The sequence below is a fragment of the Phoenix dactylifera genome, chromosome 11, assembly GCF_009389715.1.
Source record: "Phoenix dactylifera cultivar Barhee BC4 chromosome 11, palm_55x_up_171113_PBpolish2nd_filt_p, whole genome shotgun sequence".
Taxonomy (NCBI): Eukaryota; Viridiplantae; Streptophyta; class Magnoliopsida; order Arecales; family Arecaceae; genus Phoenix; species Phoenix dactylifera.
Window position 1 is genome coordinate 7,341,173 of NC_052402.1, and position 23,694 is coordinate 7,364,866.

The following is a 23,694-nucleotide window of genomic DNA, read 5'->3' on the forward strand; positions in this document are numbered from 1 at the left end:
TTACTAGTTTATTCTTCTTATTTAATATTTTTGGATATTAAAAATATTTAATTATTGATTTATCAATTATATTTGTGCATCTAGGCTAACACTACCTTCCCCATCTTCCATCCCCTTGCCCTGATCCCACTAACTTCAACTTTAAAAAGTGCCTCCATGCATTGGCCATCAGTTTGAAGCGTAGACAAAAAAAAAATTTGAAGACTAACCAGCATCTAAAACTTTGACCATCTAAGATTCATGCTATTCTAGTTTGTTTTTCCAATCATCATTTTAGCCGGCGTATTTGATTCAAGAAAGATCTAGTCCCGCTGTAATTCTCCTTTTTTCTTCTCTTCAAGGATGGTTTCCAAGGAGAGGAAATGGATGGTTCATAGCCATTGAAACGTGTCTTGAAACAAGTAACTTAAATAATTCTATTCTTGTTATGGATCAGATTTTTTTTTTTTACCTTTTTTTTCTAAGGAAAAAAAATGTGCTAGACAGTTAATTTCAGAACAACACTTGGCTCATGGATTAGGTCTATTATTCAGTGAATCTTAATGACTTGAAAGTAGAACAAGAATCATTCTTAATTAGGTCTATTATAGCATGCCCTTTTTTTTTGCATTGGCAATATGCATGGACTAGGTTAACAGAAATTAGTGTGGCCAACTATGGTGTCATACTGATGAAAAAGCATGCCCTCACTAGAACTGTCCCACAAGATAATTTCCAAAAAAAATCCTTATTAATTTATTCAATATCAAAACTAATTTTGATTCATGAAAAGTATGACAACAAAATATTTTCAGGTATCAATTCTATAAGATAATTTTTTTCTTTTTCTTTTTCTTTGCAGGTGCTTTTAGTTTAGCGATTAAGGCAGTTAATAAAATTAAGCATAGCTAGTTACTAAGAGAAGTTTTATATGCAATGCATAACTTTTCCAGAAAGTATCAACCATGCTTGATATAAGTGCAGCTTGCAAACAATTTTCTTCTAGAATAGAAAACAGTGAGCACATTTGCACCCAAAAGCAGCAATTTCATAAAATAAGATGGATAAATAGGTAGCATCCTTTGAAAACATGTTTCAAAGAGAAGATAAACATGCTTAAATATTGCAATAAATAAAGAAATGGATTAACACACACCTCACTCTAGATATAAGTATAACAGACCAACTTCATAGCCAATGGCAATTTGAGGGAAACATGAGGCTGGGTTAGTCCCTTCCAACAATGGTGTTCTTAACATTACCTGAAAAGAAGCAACCAATACAGTGCAACAGAGCAGACATACAACCATCATAAAAGCATTATTTGATCCAGCTATACCTTAGGATGGAGATGCTTGAGTAACTCGACGACGTCCGAATTCTCAGTTGAATGAGCAATCTGATCAACCAGATCTGATAAGGGCAGTGGAAGAGGTTGTCAGCTATATTTGATGTGCGCATATCTTACATCATGATTTCAACTTAAGTATATAAAGTGTCAAAATGTTGAAATAATGCAGCCAATCCATTGTGATGGGAAGCAAATCCTATAGATAAGCATTTAAAATAGGCCTCAAACCTTGAAATAGAGAAGTACATATAAGATAAATATACAATGTATGATGTACCAAATGTAACTATATGGAGGCCATATTATAAATAGACTAATAATCCGACCAGTTGATTCAGAAAGCACAACATATATTCAACAAACTTGATAAACCAACTAGGAAAATTGCTAGGAAGACATAGAATGTTGTATTTTTTTCGTCAACATGCTTTGTCGAGTTGTGAAAAGTTAGATTAATAGTAGCAGTCAAACTATCACCACCATACAAAAGCACAAAATGATGTTTTCACCTAATTGAATAGCGACTGCCGATTCATAACACTCGTAGACAACAAAAACAGAAATTAAAAATTTATATGTGTGTATATATGTGCTAGAAGTCATTAGTAGTTTTAACATATGTACTTAGGATGAAATATTAAGTTTGACAAGCAGAAAATCAACTTCCTAGGCCAAAAATATCCTCACATCCTTTGTAATGCATCATGTATCTCATCTGTGGCAAGTATTATGATATCCTCAATATCATATGCAAAAGAGTTACAACACTTGCAAAGAAGAATTTCTTGCTTTAGTTTAAGGCCAGAAAATATATCTTGCCTTCTCTTCAGTGATTTACACCTTACTTGTGACAGATCTTGTGATATCCTGCTTATCATAAATGTAAGATAATCTTGTTAACTTAGGTTCACGGAAAATTTCATAAACTTGATCATTAAGAAGTAAGCTGCCATTGGCATGAGATCAGTCAGATGCACTAATTATTAATATAAAAATTATCTTTACATTTACATGTATCCTTAAACAGATAAAGAACGCCAACATTAATCAGTTAGCTGCTTAAAGCACCATAGCATGAGGCTTAGATTCATATGGGAACCATATAATATATGAGATTTTTAAGCAAATATTTAAATAGGTACTTAAGAATTCTAAAAAGAGAGTCATAGTGAGCATATTTTTGTTTCTGAAAATATATTTTGTAAAGTCTTTATGCATCTTACCATGAATAAAATTGTTTTTAGTAGTTTTTTTAATATCTGAAGTTAGGCTGTGGACTCTAGACTCGAACAAATCTCTGCATGAGACTGATTCTTCTTCTTGTTCTTCTTCTTTTTTATTGTTATTAGAGTAGGATGCATGCTTGCACTAAAAGAGAGAAGTAAGCCATGCTAAAGAAGAAAGTTTCTCCCTCTTCTCTTTCTCCTCTCTTCTTGGAAAGGCCCCAAAACATGTGTAAAGAACTAGTATGTACAAATATCCCAATATTTTCATGCAAAGTATACCAATTTTTAACTTTGCAGAGGCCAAGAGGTACTTCCATTCAGCTGTAGTAGAACTATAGAAATTAATTTACAATTTCCTAGGAGAGGAAAGAAAATAAGCATCAACAAACCAGACAATCTTACGTAAATTGTTAGCAATCAATAAGGACTTCTCATTTTATATAAAAATTACAAAAAGTTAGATAAGAAAAGATAAATTATTGATACGATAAAGAGCACAATTTTTAAGTTTAACTCGAAGCAAAGAATTACACCTGTTTGGCGTGGCTGCTATTTTTGGGTTTGTAGTTTTCTTTTTTTTAAAAAAAATAGTGAACATTGAGAGTCAAAAGTTGTTTGGTACAATTTTATGTTTGAATTTTTTTTAAAAAATCACTATCCAGATATTAAAAAAAATCTTAAAATCATGAATCTTGGCTTTTACTTTTATGAAAATACTAAAAATTGGTTCTTTCTTATCCTCCTACTTTCACTAACATCACTACCATCGTTGCTACCTTACCTTAGGCACCATAAGGTAGAAATAGTAATAGCAAAAACTATGGTGCAGTATCAAAAGAATAATAATTTAATATAGTTAACTAGTAGACTCCTCGTATAGCATCACGCACCTCATGACGTTTGGATCTCTAAGACACTAAATCACATCAAATATAAGAATAAAATTATCTAAAAATTAAAATGATACATGAAAGTGAAAATGATCTTACCAATTAGGCCATTTCCATGGTAGTAGTATAATGCGTAAATTTTTATGTAATTTACCTACACTTTGTACAGTAGCATTTTATATGTATCAAATAATTTAAAAAATATATAGTTTGAAAAGTTGAAAAAAATAACATATTAAATATCTTTATTTTTATTCTTTTTGTGTGGGATGTTGTAATGCATTATTAACTAGAGTTCCAGTAGTGTTTGGGATCTAAAACACATTTTTGTTGCCAATCTCGGCCGTGAGACTCAATTGTGCACCATCAACATCCAAGGAAGGATCCAACGGTGCGGCTTGCATCATTAACGTTATCCAAACTCGAAACACCAGTTTGTACCCAAAAGGAGAACTGCCTAAGGCGCTTTGGGATGTTTTGTTTTTAGATTTTATTAGACATATTCGTATTCGTGCGGTATGATGTGCCTGCTTTAGTAAAAAAAAAAAAAAAAAAGTTTGTACCGGTACACTGAAATATCTTACCCCAGATATCGGCCGAAACGATATAGACGTGGCGTCCATCAAGCCGTCGATCTGGACCATACGAGCCGATATTTCTGTCAATCGTAGCGTCGATCGCTCTCCGAGACGGACGACATATCGGCCGATAAAAGACCTCGGCAACTCCACCCCTAGCGCCTCTCCCTTCTCGCCTTCCTCCCCCCTTCTCCCCAACTCCTCTCTCTCCGCGCCCCCTTCTTCCATGGCACCCAAGGCCAAGGAGAAGCCCAAGCCCCAATCCATCTCCCTCGAAGACCTCTTCTCCTCGCTCCACAGCCATATCCAGAACTACGAGTACAAGCAGGCGGCGAAGGTCGCAGATCAAGGTCTTCTCCTTCCTGCCGACCTCTTTCTCACTCTCCTCTGCGTCCCTTGTCGCCTCTTCGGGTTTTGCGGGACTTGATTTGATTTTTTGATGCGAATCGCCTCCTTTTTTTTAGTATTATCTCTGGCTTTTTGTTTCAGTTCTCGCGATCGCCCCTGGAGATGAGGACGCCGTGCGGTGTAAGGTCGTGGCGTTGATCAAGTCAGATGCCATTGATAAAACTTTGTCGGCGATTCAAGCTTTCGAGGGCCTGCCAATAGATCTTAGATTTTATAAGGTTAGTTTTCCTGTGATGAAGAGAGATCTATTGTTGGTTTATTGTAATGATATATTTGGCGAATTATATTGTTTATTTAAAGAGAATAGAATCTAGATATGTTTTTTTTTCCTTCTTTGTGTTATTTATAATTCGACTTTTTTTTTGTGGTTAGCAAGTCGGATTTAGGAACTGATTTAATTTTTTAAAAGGTTTTCTGGGAATAGGTGAGGAAAAACAAGCGCAAAAATTGCAATTTTTGAGAAAGTCTTAGAAAATTATCGTTTTATTCGGGTAATGGACTTTAATTGTTCTTCAGGAGTGGGATAAATTGTTTTTTATGTGATTTAGTTTTCAGATGAATCGTGGACGTGATTTGGGTAGATTACTTTGATCAGGTATTCTGTACATAAAGGTAGAAACATGGGTAGTTTCCTTAGCAAGTGGGTGCATGTTTAGTATTTATGATCCCCAGTTCTGTCATGCTTGTTCGTGTAACCTTGGCTTTGATATCCATTTCCGAAAAAAGTACAAGACCAGGTTTCATGTTTTTCTTTTCGATGTATTTCTCCTAAAAAGTTGGTGTATGGGCAACTATAAATCTTTCTGTATGACTTGGGCTGTGTTCTAAGGTATAAGAGATTTGTTAAATGGAAGCATTTCAGAAGCTGTCTAGTAATATGGGGGTGACAAATAATGTAAAAATCATTTTCATGATGCTTATGACATTTATGTAATGTTATGGTGAAAATGATATTGGAGGATCCATGATCAATCAAGGTGATGCATAGATTATAAACACTAATAAGAACAGAATCTGGTATGAAGTATAATGAGTTGTAGATGAGCTTAATAGATCGATCTTGCTAAAAAAATTTGGAAGCCGTAATTTGAATTAATTAAAACATGAGAATTTCAAACTTATGCTGATTGAAGACAGTTCTATCCAGACCTATTTTCATGTCTGTATAGCGTGCATAATTGCTTTTATACATTTAAAACCAAGAAATTTTATGCCTTACCTTTTCTTTTGCCTATATTCAGGCATATTGTTTGTACAGGAAAAACAAAATAAATGAAGCACTCAAGTTGTTAGATGGTCTAGAAAGAGATCCAATGGTTCTGCAATTGGAATCTCAGATACTTTATCGGTTAGGAAGAATGGGTGCTTGCATGGAAAGTTATGAGAAGATTCAAAAATTCAAGATCGACTCTTTAGATTTAAAAACAAATATTATTGCTGCTCTCATCTCTGCTGGAAGGGCTACTGAAGTTCAGGGAATGATGGATGGACTCAAAGTCAAAGCTTCGAGCAGCTTTGAGCTAGCATATAACAATGCCTGCTCCTTGATTGAAAAGAAAAAATATGCAGAAGCTGAACAGCAATTGCTTTCAGCTCGAAGGTAACTACTTCTTTGAACTGACAATATAAATATATTGTTAAGATTATTCTTGGGATCTTGAGCATAATGTCAAAATTTGATCAAAAATGAAATGCCTTATTTATATGTCCTGTTGCATTATTTGCATAATATAACATTTCCATATCTTGGTATCACTTCAAATTGGAAAATTGGATCTGGTGCAATATATGAAATTCCAGAATGCACTGGATGATATGTTGCTTATTTCATTATATTGTAAACAATATCCTTGTTCAAAAGAGGCTTCCGTTGGAGCTAACCCATCTGTCTTTTGTCAGAATTGGGCAGGAAATGCTAATGGAGGAGGACTATGCTGAGGATGAGATTGAAAGTGAACTAGCTCCAATTGCTGTCCAGATCGCCTATGTGCAGCAGGTGAATAAAATCCACTTCTGATTTGTTTACAGGCATTAAATTCCGGCCTTTAATGCAAACCATTTTTCCCTTTCCAGTTGCTGGGACGAACTCAAGAAGCAGTTGAAGCTTACATGGGTATAATAAATCGGAATCTGGCTGATGCTTCATCGCTTGCAGTTGCAACAAGTAATCTTATTGCACTGAGGGGTGGAAAGGATGTTTCAGATAGCCTGAGGAAGCTTGATCGGCTAATAGAGAAAGTTGGTGGTGCACAGCCCTTCCAGCTTGCTAATGGTCTTGACTTCAAGCTATCCACAAGACAAAAAGAAGCCATATATTCAAACTATCTGCTTCTACTTCTTCAGGCAAATAAGATAAATCAGGTTTGTAACTCATATTTTAAGTGAAAAAAGCTATCTTTTTTTGTTTTTTTAAAGGATTAGGATGGGAGGGAGCCCACTGAAATCAGGTGAGTGCGGGATTTGAACCTAGGTTACTGGTATCCAAGACTCTCCTTCTCTCCCATTTTTCTTTCTATTGAACTAGCTTAATATGATGAACTAATCATTTTCTTCCAATGGGGAATGATTGAATATCTAGAAATCATCTTTGTTTCTGCAAAAATTGATATTGTCAACATCACACTAATTATGATTTGCATAGTGCCATTTGAGACAACCCAGGAGTGTTCCCATTTCAAGCCAGGAATCGGCATTCTTTTGACTTGATAGAGTATTTGAAGTCACAGATCCCATAAATTTACATGCCACAGGAATTGGATTTGGCATGTCTAATCACATATCTACATATTATGCTACTTAATAAATATCATGACATTTTTCATCTTCAAGCTCTCAGCCTCCATTCATTAACCATCATGAGCCAAGAATCTGGTATGACTAGTGGGAGAGCTGATGTCAAGATATAGCTGGCTGCAGAAGTGTATTTTTACTGATATAGTTATATTCCATGGTCTGATGTACAAAGGAGGGCTCAAAATGATTGAGGGCTCCGATTGCTGGATCAAGAAGATGGAAGGATATTTTAGGTCATTATCCTACTACATGGAGTTCTTATGGGATCAATCACAGCACTTGAGTTATTAATGGTCCATATTTGTTCATAAAATAAGTTTGTATTTTTAGAAATACGATATTAGATTACTTGGTCGTTAAGTTGATTGGGTCCCAAGTTGCATGTTTTTGTTAATATTTTAAGTTATTTGGTCTTTAAGTAACTCAGAGCCTAAGCTATTTGGCAGCCAAGTTTATTTTTATTTTTATTTTAAAATTTGGTTACTTAGGGCTCATGTGGGATATATATGTTAGTATATGGATAGAGAGAGATCATGAGTTGTATGGTATGAGTTGAGTTATGGAGTAAAAGGTATATTCTCTCTGTCTCTCATGTCCTCTCTTTCTCGCTTGTCATCCTCTCTCTGTCCGGCTCTTTAGTATCTTCTTCTCTACTTTCTCTTCCCTCTCTAGTATCTTCTTCTCTACTTTCTCTTCCCTCTCTGCGGTGATATGATCTCCAAATCTAAGGCCAAATTTACTTAAAACTTTCACAGTTGTTAGGAATGTGAATAAGTTGGCTCAGGTTTTAAGTTGCTTCATTTGTGCTTTACCTTTCTTCAGGCTTTACCTACTTGGCATTTAGTGATTATATATTTTGAATTAAGGTTCAGGAAATATCTCCTTCTTCTTCTTGACACCATTTTACTGAATTTGGGCTCTTGCTGCAACCATTGCTAGAATTAAGATCTTAATTCTATCATAAATTTGGAGAGGATTGTGAGGAGCATTATAGTTTACCAGCTAGAAGCTTCAAAGGGCCGAGTGAGTGGACGCATGGGAAGCGCACGACAAGTATTTGCTTGAGAAATTAATTTGGGGTCTTCTAGGAATTTCTAAGATTAAAAAAAAAGGTCTCACTCTGCAAAATGTTTTTTTTTTTTGGGGGGGGGGGGGGTTGATTATGCAATTAATCTATGTGTGAGGAGTATATGGAAAAAGAAATTGTTGACTAAATGGCTTCTGTTAAGGCTAAATTGTTGGACTTACCTACCTAACTTATTCCTCTACTTAAATGTAACTAAAATTTTGAGCAGGCTTGAAACTTGAAAGCATATACTAAAGCTTCCTTTTATTTTATTTTACTTTTCTCTGATGTTGGGAGGTCCGTTGTGTTGAGATGGTGCAGTGCCTGGAGATCTAGAAGGGGAGAAATGGGAAACTTTTGGAGGATCATATTTCGGTAAACAAAATTGTCAAGAAGATGATGCCGTCATTCCTTTGGGTCACAACTTGCTGAACTAAATTCTGCAGAACTAGTTGCTAAAAGTACTCCAAAACCAAGATTTACCCTTAAGCCAAGATGAATCTCTTAACTCTGATGTTTGCCTTTCTAAAGCCATATTAAATTTGGTTTTAGATGAATAGATTGGAATGGTAATGATCTGATATGCTTGGTTTCTTCATACCTTGTGTTTAGAGGTCAAATTTGGCAGGGGCATGTGCCTTAAAGATTGGTTATTTCAGTTTTAGTATCTTTATGGGAGGAAAAAGATCATGCTTAGTCTGAAACTAGACAAGATATTACCAAGACAGATTAAGTGGTCCATGGACTTGACCTTTAGTTGGTTATATTTGAATTATTGTTTTGAATATATCATAAACTTTATACATGTAAGCTGCAGTGCAGAGGAGATGAAGCCGTCTCAACCTGCTAAATGAGTTTAAGATCGAACCTTTTTAGTGGTAATTTGTGACCGCTGCATGTGAATCATCTTCCACTCCTAGTAGAGAAAAAATATTTTCTTTGAAAATGGCTAAGCCTTTTTGCCGCCTTCTTGATTTAACTGAAATGCTTGTTCTGTAGAATATCTATTATTCAGCTTGCTGTGTCCTTTTCTTATGCAAGTTTTATGCTTCAAAGATAAGTGTAGTTCAGTATGTACCTTGTCATCTTTCCCCGTCCCTTAAGACACATTTGAAGTCTAGGCTGCTCTCAACTTTTATGAGCTTTAGCTTCAACCAATAACTTAGGTCTTTTTAACTGCAAACTAGTCTTCTGGGGTCTCTGATGGCAGGTCCTTCTCTTTCCTCAGATTGCTGTAATCAGGAAGGTGTTACAATTTCTTTTAAAGTTTAGCCTTAGGCTCATAGCTGGTTGGAGAAATCCATTCAGGCCCCCTAAGGGACTTTCTCAACTTAGATGAACCCATGGTGATGAGGGAAGGCTGGATGATGATGATGCTTCTGTTTGATGGAGATTTTTTTTGTCAAAATGTTTGCATATTTGCATTTTGGAGTGTGTCATTCTCTATTCTTGCCATAAGTACATGCTTACATCAGTTGGCTTGGAAAAATTTAGTTCCTTTAATTCATAATATTGTACATGAGCAGTGTACATTAGATGAGCAACATTTACATGTGATCCTGCAATTTTCAATACATTGTTCTTGCTGAACTGCAATTGGTATAAGGTTTCATCCTTTTTCTAGTGCAACAATGTTTTTGGCATTAAAAAGCAAAACATAAGGAATTTTGCAACATAATGGTTTACATTTGGAGTGCTATTAGATACATAAATGCTTTCAATAGTAATATTCAGCTGAGCTGTACCTTTTTCCACTACATTAATTAAAGTTAATCCTAAAAGTTTGCTTTGGAAAATTTTCTTTTAATTATTGATTTTCATAATTTGTTTCCCTCTCTCAGTTTTTGCTTCAGCATTTCTCCAGAAATCCTAAATTTATTGTCATATATCTGTAGAATATTCTAATTGAGAATGATGCATAAAGATAATTGCAAAAGTAAGGATATTAATGCATATATTGATGGTCGTGGATTGTTGCAGGCTCAAGAGCTTGTGTCTGCACTTCCAGACATCCTGCAAGACAGCTCGACACCTGCTCTGCTTCAAGCTGCAGTGCTTGTGAGAGAAAAAAAGGTTCCAAAAGCGGAAGAGATCCTTGCCCAACTTGCAGAGAAATTCCCTGAGAAATCCAAGCCGATCCTTCTTGTCCGAGCTCAAATTGCTGCTGCTGCTGGTCACTTCCAGATTTCTGCCGAGTCCTTGTCCAAAATACCTGATATCCAACACATGCCTGCCACTGTTGCCACAATAGTTTCTTTAAAAGAGCGCATTGGAGATTTTGGTGATGCTGCTGCGGTGCTCGACTCTGCAATCCAATGGTGGAAGAATGCAATGATAGAGGAGAATAAGCTTGATGTGATCATGCAGGAGGCTGCATCTTTTAAGCTCAACCACGGACGCGAGGAAGAGGCCTCTCAGTTATATGAAGAGCTCGTGAAGAGCCATGGGAGTGTTGAGGCTTTGGTGGGTCTCATAATGACTGCTGCATGCACTGATCTTGAGAAAGCTGAGTTTTACGAGAAGCAGTTGAGGGCATTGTCAGGTCTGAAGGGAATCAATGTGGATAGCCTGGAGAAGACATCTGGGGCGAAGCATGTTCAAGGTGCACATGTGGCCAGGCAAGAAGTTTCTGAGGAAACAAAGAAGGCAAGGGCGAAGAAGAGGAAGCGAAAGCCTAGGTACCCAAAGGGTTTTGATCCGGCAAATCCCGGGCCTCCACCAGACCCTGAGAGATGGTTGCCCAAGAGAGAGAGATCGAGCTATAGGCCCAAGAGGAAGGATAAGAGAGCTCAGGTAAGGGGTTCTCAGGGGGCAGTTGTCCGGGAGAAACATGATGCTGCTGCTACAGCAAACACCAGTAGCTCCTCGGGCAGTGTTCCTAGTTCGAAATCAGGCCAAGGCACTGCTGGCTCGTCGAAAGGTGGGTCTCAAAATGTAACAAGCTCCGAGCAGCCCAAAGCTTCGAGCAAGTCAAGGAAGAAGAAGTCTAGATCTTAGGACAGCAGAACACCGCCACAATATTTGAACTTTTTTTGGAATTCTTCTCCAATTTTTTTTTCATCTTAGGACTGTTTCTGCATTTTTGAGGCTTGATTGTCTTTTAGACTCCAGTCTTTCAGCTTTTGTCAGGTGGAAACTAACAATGAGTATATGATAGAATTGAGGCATGATCTGAGGTGCCGTGTGGTTAAAGTGCTGATTGCCATCTTTCATGCTTCTTGGGTGCAAGGTCAATCTTGCAGAAATAAAGCCAATTCTTCCACTCTTGCCTACTCGGGCAAAAATGTGTCGGGTGTTCAGCCACCGGTCCGGCGCCCCGGCAAAGTCATTCCAGACCCAGGCAATGTGGAAGAGCCTGACGGTTTTGAGACGGAATTGTTCTTGTTTTCTTTCTTTGTTCTTCTGTTGCTTTCATGATGTCATGTAGTTTCTATAGATAAAGTATGCCATTTGTGCTGTACAAAGTGCATACTTTCTGAAGATAATTGACAGGAGATATAACAGAGACATCAAGTTTAGTTACTGATTTTAATTTATCATGATAGGATATATTTTTTACGAGATGGAAAGGCCCTTGAAATAACTTAAACTAACAACATTCTAAAGCTAGGTTTGATAAGGGGCATCCAGAATTTCACCTCTCGGAGGTGAAATGCTGTCTCTTTTGTCGAATCTTAGGAACTGCACTCTTTTGTACCACTTAAGCATTTAAGGCTATATAGATTGCCCATCAGTTGGTAGACCAAGCAGACTGCCGACTTTATTGGAAATAACGCATTTGAGAGTTTGGGCACGTCAGCAGGAAAATGCCGACATTATATTGGCTATAAGAACGAGGCTTCGCATGAAGTCAAGCTCTGCGCACAAACGAGATAACGGGAAGAAGAATCACCATGATCTCATTCATATGCGTCAATATAAGTATTGTGAGACTCATCAGTTAAGCCATGAGTTATAAGAACAAGCCTGAGTCAGTGAACAAAGACATGCTTGCCTAAAAAGATGGAAGAGTAACGGAAAAAATCCTCTCCTCCTGATCAAGCCAATCAGCCTTTGATGATGATGTTAGTAAATTGACACTTGAGGATCATGAACTGATGCATCTGTAGTTCCCAATCCAAATGAAACTCTTTAATTAATGATTGGTAGAAACAAAAGGTTCTTGGAGATTTTAAGATACTAGAGATTCAAAGAAAGTGGTATCACTATTTAAAATTAATGCTGGTTGAATATAGATATGTACAACGTAATTCATAAGTTTAAGATACTAGAGATTCTCACCCCCGTCTTTTTATAGTGGTAAGTGAAAAGAATGTTTCCAAAGATTTCTGTGTCAATGGAGATACGGTGAGTTTGCTCGTTTTATATGTTGTTTGGGTTGCTTCCGATATCTCAAACTAATTTTCTGTCTGGGTTACATATAACCATGCCTGATATGGCCTAAGTTGACCAATAACTTGATATGATTATAATTCCAGCATGGTTTGGATTATGACAAATAGCAACATGACTTCGGCCTGAGTTTGAAGTTTTGAAGATTCCGCTTCTCAGCTGTGGGGATTTTATTTCTATCGTTGGCCATGCCTCTTCTGATGTCATACCTGATATATAACAAGGTAAACAAAGCATAACCATTGGCTCACTTGTTTGGATTTTGTCCATCCTAAGACTTTTGAGAGCTTGTGAGATTGAGGGCTTTTGTAATCGAGGTTTTTTCCTTTTTATACTCGGATACGCGAAGATTCCTCAATCATCTCTACTCTTAGACATAGGCCATAAGCTGAACCATATAAACATTTGTACTCTTTCTGTTTTCTTTACTCTCTCTAGATCCAATCTCTTTATACAACATAATTATTTTATAACCTTTTTGGTGTTGATCTAGTTAAAACAGCCTACCACTCAGTAGTAATAATGAGTTCTCTAACAACAATACTCCGATTTATTTAAGTGACTCATAACACTTAATGGAAGCTAAAACTTATTAAAAAATAAATAGATTTTTTATATGTTTAACCATAAAGGTGATCTCGGATATTGATGAACACAATGATAGAGGCAAAGAAGTCAGAAAAAAGGGGCTTCCAACTAATGCAGTGGTCTCTAGCCTCGGTCAACGCAGGAAAGAGAGCACGAACAGGAGAGGAACCCGAGAGAAGAAGATAGATATCATAATAAAAAATAGAAAGAAAGGGGCTCACAAGACAAAAGAATCAGGGTTTTAGCATTGGCCACCTAATAAAATCCATAAGAAGCAACACATTGGGCTGGCATTCACGAATGATGACTTTTAGTAGTAGATATTTAGTAATACTATTACAACTTGGTGTTACAAGAATATGTTATCAACAAAGTTTAAATAGATCTTTGCTAAAATGTTGCTACTAAAGAAGGATGTAAGGAAGGTAGTGTTAACATATCTTTAGTAATGTCCAAGCAAAGGGCACTGCTAAAAAAATAATCATTAGTAGACTATTGGTAAAGGATCACTACGAATAATTTAGTTCCCCGTGGTGTACAAATGATCGTAAAATCCATTACCATTTGCAGTGATTATGAGGAATATGCCGTAAAAAAAGAGAGATTCAATTGAACCTTTCACGATTTAGGGTTCCGATGGCCAGGTTTCGCGTATCCATATAGAAGATGTTGATAAAAATAAATCCATAATGGAACCTCAATTATATGTAGTTTCTTTAGTTCAAATTCACCAAGAGACGAGAAATCAAATTTCATACTTTGTATGGAATTTGTCAAAGAAAACTTACTTATAGAACCTGAATTGAAACCTTTGTATGGGTTCTTACGATCAAGTTCCATACAGAAGCTGCGTAGAGCTTAGTCCCTAATCTAATATCTCAGCCTGTCTTGATATCAGGATCCTGCTGAGATAACCATGATACCTGGGTTCACAAATCTTCTGCAACAAGGACACCCGATTGTGTCAAACTGCCCATGATGTGCCTAAACCATGCTTGAAGTGGACCTAAACCAACTCTTAAACAACCTCACTTGGAGCTTGCTAGATCCACACTCATCAAAACTTGCAAATTGATATGGAGATTCAATTCTTGCTAGATTTACTATTAGCAAACAAGAGCAACATGCTGACTTCTTGTGGGATTATCAATGCCAAGATGATGAAATACAATTCTTGTGCATGGCTTTCTCCAAATTCTTACCCTTACTACTTCTTCCAGATGGTAAAACCTGGCAACATTCGCCGGCACAGATCCAAACATCACAGAGACTAAACATGGAAGAGTACCACTCCTGTCTGTGATTGTTATAAACATTTTTTACACAGATAAGAGGTTTTGTTCCTAATAATCCACTTTCCAGTTTCCATTACATTATCAAACCTCCAATTCCCACTATTCTCCAGGCACAACAACAGTTGGATCAAACCTCGCATAAATGTATTTCTGGGGCACACTACCATGTGTTGATTCTGGGATATTTCGATGCATAAGGGATCTCCAAAATTCTTGTAGATCAAATTCAACAATTTAGATTTGTACTTCTCGAACCCAAACAATAAAATTTGTAGAGGCATAACGTCCTCTCTGTACCTATATCGTACAGAGAGGACATTATAAATAACTTGTGTGCCCAACATCATAAATAACTTCAAAAAAAAAAAATAATCTAAGATCACATTGCATCAAATGTATAAAATTTGAAGCAAACCTTCTCTTTCAGTAACTACTCACATAAATGAAATACATGGATTCCTTGTTCCACTTAATATGTTTGGTGTCATATCACCACCCAACAAATTAAACCTGAACTAGATCCATACTTTTATCTTGTTCTCCTCTCCTATAGGTTAAAGGAAACAAACATGTCCAAACACATCAATAAAATATGGAGAACAACGAGTAAAAGAAGTAACATAACACAGCTAATATACCACTAACAATATAAAGATAAATCAAGAAGTCTCAAATCATCTTTCCATAATATGATAGACACCGAAACTTTGCATAGACAGATGTTTGTATTGAGAATTTTACATCAAGATTTATTTATAATGTTCTCGATATACCACCACGAGAAAAAGAGAATGGAGTGACAAGCTAACAATCCATGGCCCCATGACCAAATCCAAATCCAGCCGCTGAGGTCCACTTTCCATTTTCAATCATACATACCAGCATGCAATTTTGAAGTCCAAAGCTAAATATCCACAATCAAGCTCAGATTCAGCTTCCCTTCAATTTTTTTTTTCTTCCTTTTTTTCTCTTTTCAGAGCATTCAACTCTCTCATAAATTCTCACAAGTCTGTTTTTCTTTTTTCTTTTTCATTTTTTTAATGAAAAATAGAAAGCCTTGATTAAGTGGGATAGAGAGGCAGGCTCATTTACAAACGTAGCTTTTGAAGCCAAATGCAATTTCTTACCACCACAATGACATGCTAGCACTACTACGCTAGTGCGAAATCCTTCAACGAGAGACAAGCCAACATGTCAAATGACTTGTAGAGGGTATGTAGTCTAGTCTCAATAGGACATTCCCTTCCCCATTCTCTTGATGCTAGTGTGGCTGCTTCCAACAAGCTGAACAAAGATATTCAAGACAAAAAGTCTCCACATACTTGTTGTTCTTGATGCAACTCCCACAGTGTACGCACCTAGCAATGCAAATATCACAAGCCCTACACTGCTCAGGCCCTTTTTCTTGGCAGCTTTGTGCGGGGCAATCATAAACAATCTTTAACTTCTGACACATGGGACAGATTTCAATATCTATAGCCGGCCCATCATCACAAGACAAAAAGGAATGTCCACTGTGATAATACCGTGGCCTGCGGACTTCAGAATGCTGGAGTTGGTCTGCACCTAATAATTTCTTCAGCTCTTCATAGTGTTTGTTTGTTATTTTAAAAAGCCTGCCAAGTTCTAGGTGCTTTAAACCCAATACACCTGACAACTTCAAAGCCTTCAGGTTGTTGATGAGGGCCTCAACAGTAAGCCTCAAACATCCAGGAATGCTAAGCTGCATTAGCAAAAAGCAAAGGTAAAATCAACTCAATCATTAAAAAAAGAAGATCAATTAACCAGAGATATCATGAAAATAAAGATAAAGACAGCTCAAGAACTATTACAAAATGGATCTAACATTATTTATCCATATGCAAAATTTCCCTGAAAACTCCCAAGCCGCCTCCTTACTGTTTTTGTTTGGTAGCACGTCTGTTTGTATGTATAAATATATGTACAAGAACGTGTATGTAAATATATGATTCAAGAGAAGCATCTGAAGGTGTAAAATATATATCAGAGAATAGGATCTACTTAATCACTAGGGAGTGGATCTTGCTGAACAAGCTCACTTCTCTCGCCCTCAAAAAAAATAACTTGTCCATTTCCAAAGAAAAGAAGGAAATAACTCATCTCTTCCTTAAAGAAAAAGAAGATTTTTTTTGGCAAACAGATCCCACATTTTAGCCAATGAAGAAGGAAGAAAGCAAGAAAAGAAAAGCCTAAAGCAAAGAAATGAGAGAAAAGAGGGAAGAGGAATGGGGTTAGGGCTTCGCCATTCATGTACCTTCCTCTTTATGTCCAAGCTGTGGCTTTGTTTTCTTCTTCTCCTCTATCCCTAATGCAATCTGGGACCCCACACCCCAACCCAATCCCCACCTTCTTTTCTTCTCCATCCGAGACGAAGAAGGGCAGGGTTCAGGGTCTGTTTGACAGCTGCTGGCCAGAAAAGCATCTAAACCCTTGCGGACATACATCAACCCACTCCCATAGTGAGTGAGATTTCAAATCGGATAGGATCTAACTTTCATGAAGAAGGATATTTGAGGAAATTCATCCCCCCCCCCACCCCCCGGGAAAAAAAACCAGTTTCAACTTGTTCAAGGATGGCATTGAGCAAATATATTATTGTTACTTTTTTCATCTTTGACGACCCATTTATGAGAATATGTTGTATATATGGGTGTATAGATGTATACATGCCCATACATGCATGCATGATGTATGTATGTATGGATGGATGGATGTACATATCTATGTCACATTATTTGAATTTTTTAGGTTAACTTGTAGGTTTTTCTATAGCTCCATTGGAGGATGGCTTTTGCCGATGTGTGGATTACAGTGACTTCTTGTCAATCTTCTAGGTAGAAATTTCTCATAAAGTTCAGAGATATCCACAATAGCACCTAATCTTAAAATTTGGATTTCACAAGATTTGGAAATGGATGGGGGTTTGATTGTTTACTTTTCGATCACTTTTAAAAGGGGAATCTAACAATTGGTCCTTTCTCCTTTTTTGAGAAGACAGGAAAAGCCCATTGAAATTTCATTAAGATCATGAATTTTGATCAAAATTCATGGGCTATATCTGCTATGGTATTTGGTCCTTTCTCGTTTCTCCTTTTGTGAAGAAATAGCACCCAAGTACTATTGCAGCTATATTGAAAACAAATTTCTTATCACCAACGATACATTTCCACATAATCACACCATAATAAGTGCCAAAGAATTACTATACAGAAGACTCGACTCATGAGTAAATTAATAAGAACAAGAAAATGAAACAGCATAAAAGATACACGCAAGGCCCCATATGCAAATTTCGAAAATGCACTTCAAGGAAACAGCAATCAATAATAATAGGAATCAATAGTAAAGGAAATACAAGCACAAAAGTTTTAAAGCAAGAACTTGTTCACAAATTAATAATGATCAAATCCATAATGAATGGCATTCAGCAACGTACCTTACTGAGCCTTGGGTTGCTTTCAAGAACGCATCTCAGTCCGTCATCTGTGATCCTCGAGCACGCCACCAGGCTCAAGCACTGCAAATTTCCCTGAGCTCTCTGCGTCAATTGCAGTAGAGTGACATCGGTGATCGTCTCGCTCAACTGTGAATCAATGTGGATGCATCTCCATAGTAGTGGATCATTTTGCACAGCAAAACGAAGAGACCTGCAGACCATCTCAACAGAGAGGAGGTCCTGAACCGCCAAGTAACCAAGAGCAAAAAGAAAACCCTCATGAGGAGACCTCTCCTCTCCATCAAAGTCAGATACTTCAACCGTGCCAGAGTTGAAAGCTTCTTCAACATCCAAGTTGGACATCAATTCCTCCCCAGGGGATTCATTCTCGTAAAACTCCGAGAAGCTCACCTCTTCCCAACCATCAAATTCATCATCAGAATTCAACTGGGATCCTGAAGAATCCACCAAAGAACTATTCCAAACATAATCCCAGCCCACAAACAATTCTTGATCACCCAGCTCGCAATCTTCAAACATTCCAGCGATCACAGCAGAGAAGGTATCGTTGTCCATCCCAAAAGGATCAGCCGGCAACAGGTCGATCGGATCATAAGAATCATCATCATCATCAGACCATCCATTATTCCTTCCATACCCATAAATATTATTGATCCCGCAGTCCGGCCAATGATTATCCTCGGAATAGGTTGGGATCGTGAAGGAGGAGCTGGGTGCAGAATTTAGAGCCATTCCCCGCTGCAAGCAACCCCAAATTCACCCAAAAACCAAAGAAAAAGACCAAACCCTAGGTTTATCAAATCTATGCGATTATCGCCAATCTCCACTCTTCCAATATTTTTTTCTTTTTTCTTTTTTTGGCTTTCTAATATAAAACTGACTTCTTTTTTTTTAAATGGCAACAATCAAAATTGAAAACCCTAAATCTCCGAAGAAAACTCTCAATTTTCGATGGCAGACAAAAAAATAGCAACCAAAAATCTCACCGAGCCTCTTGTTCCGGAATCTCGAATCCGAAGAGATATAGAGACAAAAGAATAATCAACAAAACCAACAATAGTAGCAGAACTGCTCCAACAAACCCTACATGATCTAAAAGAATCTGAAATCCAACAACAAATAAAAGAAATGAGGGAAATCACTAAACTAATACCGACCAAAACCTAGGGTTTCCAACTACTCGGATCCAATCCAATCGATAATCCTTAACTAAGGAGGAGAAATCTGACCTGCAGATCGACCGTTCGGGCTCGCGAGCGAGGGGAATCGGGGAATGCTCGAGGGTCGGGATCGCTTCGAAGAGGCCTCTAACCCTCTTTCCAGAGAGAGAGAGAGAGAAAGAAAAGCCCGAAGCTTGAGAGAAAGGGGGGCGGGCCGGCAATCTTTCGTGCTATAATCGGCAAAACCTAACACGAGCGAGACAGGATTCCGCACGAGTGGGGAATAAGTTTATTTGGACCGTTGGATCGGCATCCCATTTCCGTGGGCCATTTTAATTGGACTCTTCGAAGAAGCTTGGTTTGAGTTCGGATGGGTTTGGAAGGAATGACGTTTGGGTGCCGTTGGATTTGAGGGGAAGGTGGGGAAGGTGAGGCAGGTGGAACACGCTCTTCAAGTCACACCTCCAAGTCTTTTTTGTTTGCAGGCTTTCCCTTTTCATTTGATGATGGATGTGCTAAAAATTAAGCTTGTGATGAATTTCTTGGTTAGGGTACATACACCGGTATGCCACTAGCGTTGGATTTGCCAGAAATAAGATCACGAAAAAGATGATTAAGAAAGTAGCCGGCGCCCATTCGAAAGAAGGTGTACAAGATAGGATAAGATGTAGCCAGCATCACGAGCAAAGTACTCTACCGCTACTCTTAAGAATAAAGCAGACAAGCAAGAAAAAGTAAAGGTAACAAAAACTGAATTCATTGATGTGTCGAAAGGTCCGGTATTTGAACCACATCAATTTATTTGTATTATCTGATAAATAGAATAGTAATTGCCTACTATGATGATGGCAGCAAATATCTGGCCTCTACTACTTACGTCTATCTTCATGGTCGGCTTCGATATTGTCTGTCAAAGCAATAATTATACTTGATCGGTCTCAATTTTGTTGGTGTATTCATTCGACATGTCTTGCAATAGTTCATATTGGCCATTTATGTCTAATCGGTCTATTGTACGATACCTTCTAAATCGACTCGCTTAGCTTTTGGAATATTCATTTAAAACCTTATTACATTTGTCCTGCTCTAATAATACAATATGTGGATGAATGAGTATGTGGTATGAACAGCTTTCATCCAATTAGGATACATAGTGAGACTTACAGTACCATCACTTTGTCAACCTTGCTGCTCATTAAGGAAAGATATAAGTGCTAATAATTTTAGCCTATAAAAAAATGAATTTAGCACAGCTTACTATGGTAACCTGAAATAATTTGCAATAGTTTTTAGTGCATCAATCAAATTATGATAAGCTCTTCAAATAATAAGATATTTCTGGGATTTTTGAATGTTATGTGGTAGCCTTGACTATTTTAGAAGATCTAATTGAGAGGCAAGAATCAACTGGTTAGGCAGGATTGCCAATAATTGGCTGATTAGATGCTATCTATATTTGCAGTATCCAATTAGTTATAATTTGCTTAATTTAGAAGTTAAGACAATAACGGTCTAGCTGAATTGTAGTTTCCTTTATTAGAGTATTGTAAGAGATTATATAATCTCCTTGCATGATGAATAAATATCACATAAGTATTTTCCCTTGCATTATTGCAATCTAAGGAGCCCTAGCTCCCTCGAAGTGGCTACTGTCTTCTTCTTCTGCGTTCTATTCGATCCACTATAGGTCCTCAACCCTTATCTATCCTTGTCAAAATGGATAAATACTCGCATACAAAATCATTTTCTACTCCTATTTTAAGATTTGCTATTGAACATCTGACCTTTGACCAAGTTGCCTTTCAGCTATTATTGATCAGCTGATCATTGCAAGTAACCTACATGTTAATAAAATTGGTCTCAGATTTTGCTAGCTCGAACCTTACAACCTCTGTTTAAGCTTAAATTGGCCAATCCACCAACATTTCATGGTACCTATCCAGTTAATTTGGCCAAGAAAAATATTGTTTGTGATGTCAGATGACATTCTCAAACATTGCAGGAGAATATTTTTCTAATGTGTGCATGCAGCCACAACAATAATAACTGTTGTCATTGCTTTTGTTCTCAATGTTATCGAATAGTGTTCATGTTTGCTTCATTGCAAGTGATCGGGAAATCATGAAGTGCTGAAATAACTTCCAACCACCCATGGTGAATCACTCTTTAGAAACATGGTTCATAAATGCCAAAAATCCTTCAAAATGAAATCTCTTTAAAGATTGTCTATGAAAGGCCAAACAACTCCTTAGACTTACCAAAGCTATAGTGACTTCTAAATAAAATTATGTCATTGATATTATTGCATGCCAAAGGGTATCATAGCAATATTCTATGCATGGGCCAAAAACTAGCTTTAATTAGTTCATGCGCTGCAGACATCAACTCGTATGGCCCATTAGATTGCAGCCACTATCTAAGAAGCCATTATTCTAGACCAAAGTAATACGAATAAAAGAGTACTTCTTTCTTCAAAAGAAGAAGAAGAAGAAAATAAAACACTTCTTTCTCGGATGGGCCATTAGATTGCAGCCACTAGAAGAAGAAGAAGAAGAAGAAAAGAAAACAGTAAACTTTAATCCTAAACAATAGGCCAGGTAGGTAATATTAGTCACCTTCCAAGTTCCAAGATATGATTAAAGTCCCATCAATGAACAAGAGAAGAAGAAGAAGAAGAAGAAGAAAAGAAAACAGTAAAACTTTGATCCTAAACAATAGGCCAGGTTGGTAATATTAGTCACCTTCCAAGTTCCAAGATATGATTGAAGTCCATCACAACGAAGGCCTTAGAAGCACTAGAAATAAATTTGGGCCCAACTCTGCGTAAATAATACGCTTGGCAATATCCTTAGGTTCCGGATTAGGCCCAAGTTTTCATTATGGGCTGAGCTCGGGCCCAATACTCATTGATGGACATTGATGTGATGCAAAACTCCAAACATAAACCTCACACTCATGCACGAGGCCTTCTATGCAGGATGTGATAATGCGATAATAAGAAAATCTCGCATTTCTACCACGAGGCAAATCAAATGGCAGATTCGTTATCCAAACGTTAAACTTTGATTTTCCAATCATGTTTGTGGATCTTATTGTCATTTATAGAGACCATCTGTACTTTAGGAGTTCGATTCTAATATTAAGACGGCGTTTGGCCTCCTTGTCGTCTGTATTTTTTTTAAAAAAAAATTTAGAAATAGATTTTTTTTAAGAAAATATGCTTGGTTCGCTTTTGTTTTTTTCTCAACAAGGACAGGTGGTGACGACGGAGAGGGAGGGAGGATAGGGACGACGAGATGATTGAGGATAAGAATGAGCTCGATGTCAGGTGAAGAGATAGTCGAGAGAGTGGTGGAGGAAAAAGAAGTAGGGATGGGACTAGCGATGCGACTAGAGATAGTTCGATATCGTGCAGAGAGATGGTCATCAAGATTTGAGAAGCTAATGTAGTCGGGCAGAGGCAACAGAGCAGAAGGTGAGATTGAATAGAAGAAGAGAGGTTGAGAGGAGAAGGAGAAAAACCCATTTTTTCAACATCGGGAGGAAAGATAGCAATCAAGATTTGAGGAGCTAGTGTGGTCGGGCGAGGGCAACAGAGCAGAAGATGAGATTGTTTGGAAAAAAGGGATTGAGACGAGAAGGATAAAAACCTATTTTTCAAAATACTGAAGTAAAAAAAAAATTATCTTCATTTTCTTTTATTTAGATAAAATTAGAAACAGAAATACCGTAGCTTAACATATTTTCTGCACTGAATTTTATATATATATTTTTAAAGAAAAAGAAACAGTACCAAATAGGCTATAATGCTTCTCTGTCACCTGAGTTCATGGATGTAATTGTCATCAATGGAGACAATATTCTCTATTTAGGCTTGTCCACTGGTAGCACAGGCATGCGTAGGCCCAAAGGCCTGTGCCTAAACACACATACAGCTTACATATATATGAGTATGCAAGCTATAATTTCAGGTCATCTTCCAACACCTAGTCAATTCACAAATGGAGACCTTTTTTTTTGGGGGGGGGGGGTCCAACGGCTGCTCACACTGTTCTCGCATGAACACAGCCAACTACATCATTATTAAAAAAACTACACAAAGTAGAAGGAACAGAGAACTGTTCAAATGAGACAATTCAATCCGCATTTTAGTTCGCCTCTTAAAAGACATGCCTAACTTGGGCAATACTGCACTCCCACAACATTCGCTGTGTGTCATCTAGAAGTGGGTATTCAACCTCCTCCGCTTTTTTTTTTGGTAAGTTGACTGAGTCTTCTCCCAGAACAAATAGATCGATACTTTAATGGCCAAGAAGACAAATTCCAACGGGTTAACTTCAGACGAATTTACGTGTGGAAAATCCAGTGAGGTCCGAAAAGGAAGGGAGATTCCAGCACGACACAATGAGCTCAGGTCACGGACGAATGTCGACACCCTGTGCTCATCCGCTAAAAAACCCAGCTCTCTCTTTCAGTCCCGTTTTCGTTTT

At 37.4% G+C, this 23,694-nt stretch overlaps 2 protein-coding genes across 4 annotated transcripts; one reads left to right on the forward strand and one right to left on the reverse strand.

Annotated features, from left to right (window-relative positions):
- The first annotated feature begins 4,250 nt into the window (after positions 1-4,250).
- Positions 4,251-11,490, forward strand: LOC103714473 (signal recognition particle subunit SRP72). Its single transcript, XM_008801734.4, has 6 exons — positions 4,251-4,374; positions 4,514-4,650; positions 5,674-6,032; positions 6,332-6,428; positions 6,506-6,793; positions 10,272-11,490. Exons 1-6 carry the CDS (start codon positions 4,251-4,253, stop codon positions 11,286-11,288), a joined length of 2,022 nt encoding a protein of 673 aa, XP_008799956.2. The 3' UTR covers positions 11,289-11,490.
- A 3,711-nt stretch (positions 11,491-15,201) lies between these two features.
- LOC103697618 (F-box protein SKIP14-like) lies at positions 15,202-19,417 on the reverse strand. Of its 3 annotated transcripts, none has more exons than XM_026801306.2 (3): positions 19,274-19,417; positions 18,024-18,782; positions 15,202-16,289 (listed from the first exon to the last, which is right to left on the reverse strand). In XM_026801306.2, the coding sequence occupies exons 2-3, from the start codon at positions 18,774-18,776 to the stop codon at positions 15,828-15,830; spliced, it is 1,215 nt and encodes a 404-aa protein (XP_026657107.1). In that variant the 5' UTR covers positions 18,777-18,782; positions 19,274-19,417; the 3' UTR covers positions 15,202-15,827. The 3 variants fall into 3 exon arrangements, with proteins under 3 accessions (XP_026657107.1, XP_008777746.1, XP_008777745.1); XM_008779524.4 differs by having other exon boundaries at positions 18,024-19,146; XM_008779523.4 differs by having other exon boundaries at positions 18,024-19,417.
- Positions 19,418-23,694: the final 4,277 nt, after the last annotated feature.

Coding starts and splice junctions, on each gene's coding strand:
- LOC103714473 (XM_008801734.4), top strand. CDS start 4,251: ATGGCACCCAAGGCCAAGGAGAAGCCCAAGCCCCAATCCATCTCCCTC. Junction 4,651..5,673: donor TAGATCTTAGATTTTATAAG/GTTAGTTTTCCT, acceptor GCCTATATTCAG/GCATATTGTTTGTACAGGAA. Junction 6,429..6,505: donor AGATCGCCTATGTGCAGCAG/GTGAATAAAATC, acceptor TTCCCTTTCCAG/TTGCTGGGACGAACTCAAGA.
- LOC103697618 (XM_026801306.2), bottom strand. CDS start 18,776: ATGGCTCTAAATTCTGCACCCAGCTCCTCCTTCACGATCCCAACCTAT. Junction 16,290..18,023: donor GCAACCCAAGGCTCAGTAAG/GTACGTTGCTGA, acceptor TTGCTAATGCAG/CTTAGCATTCCTGGATGTTT.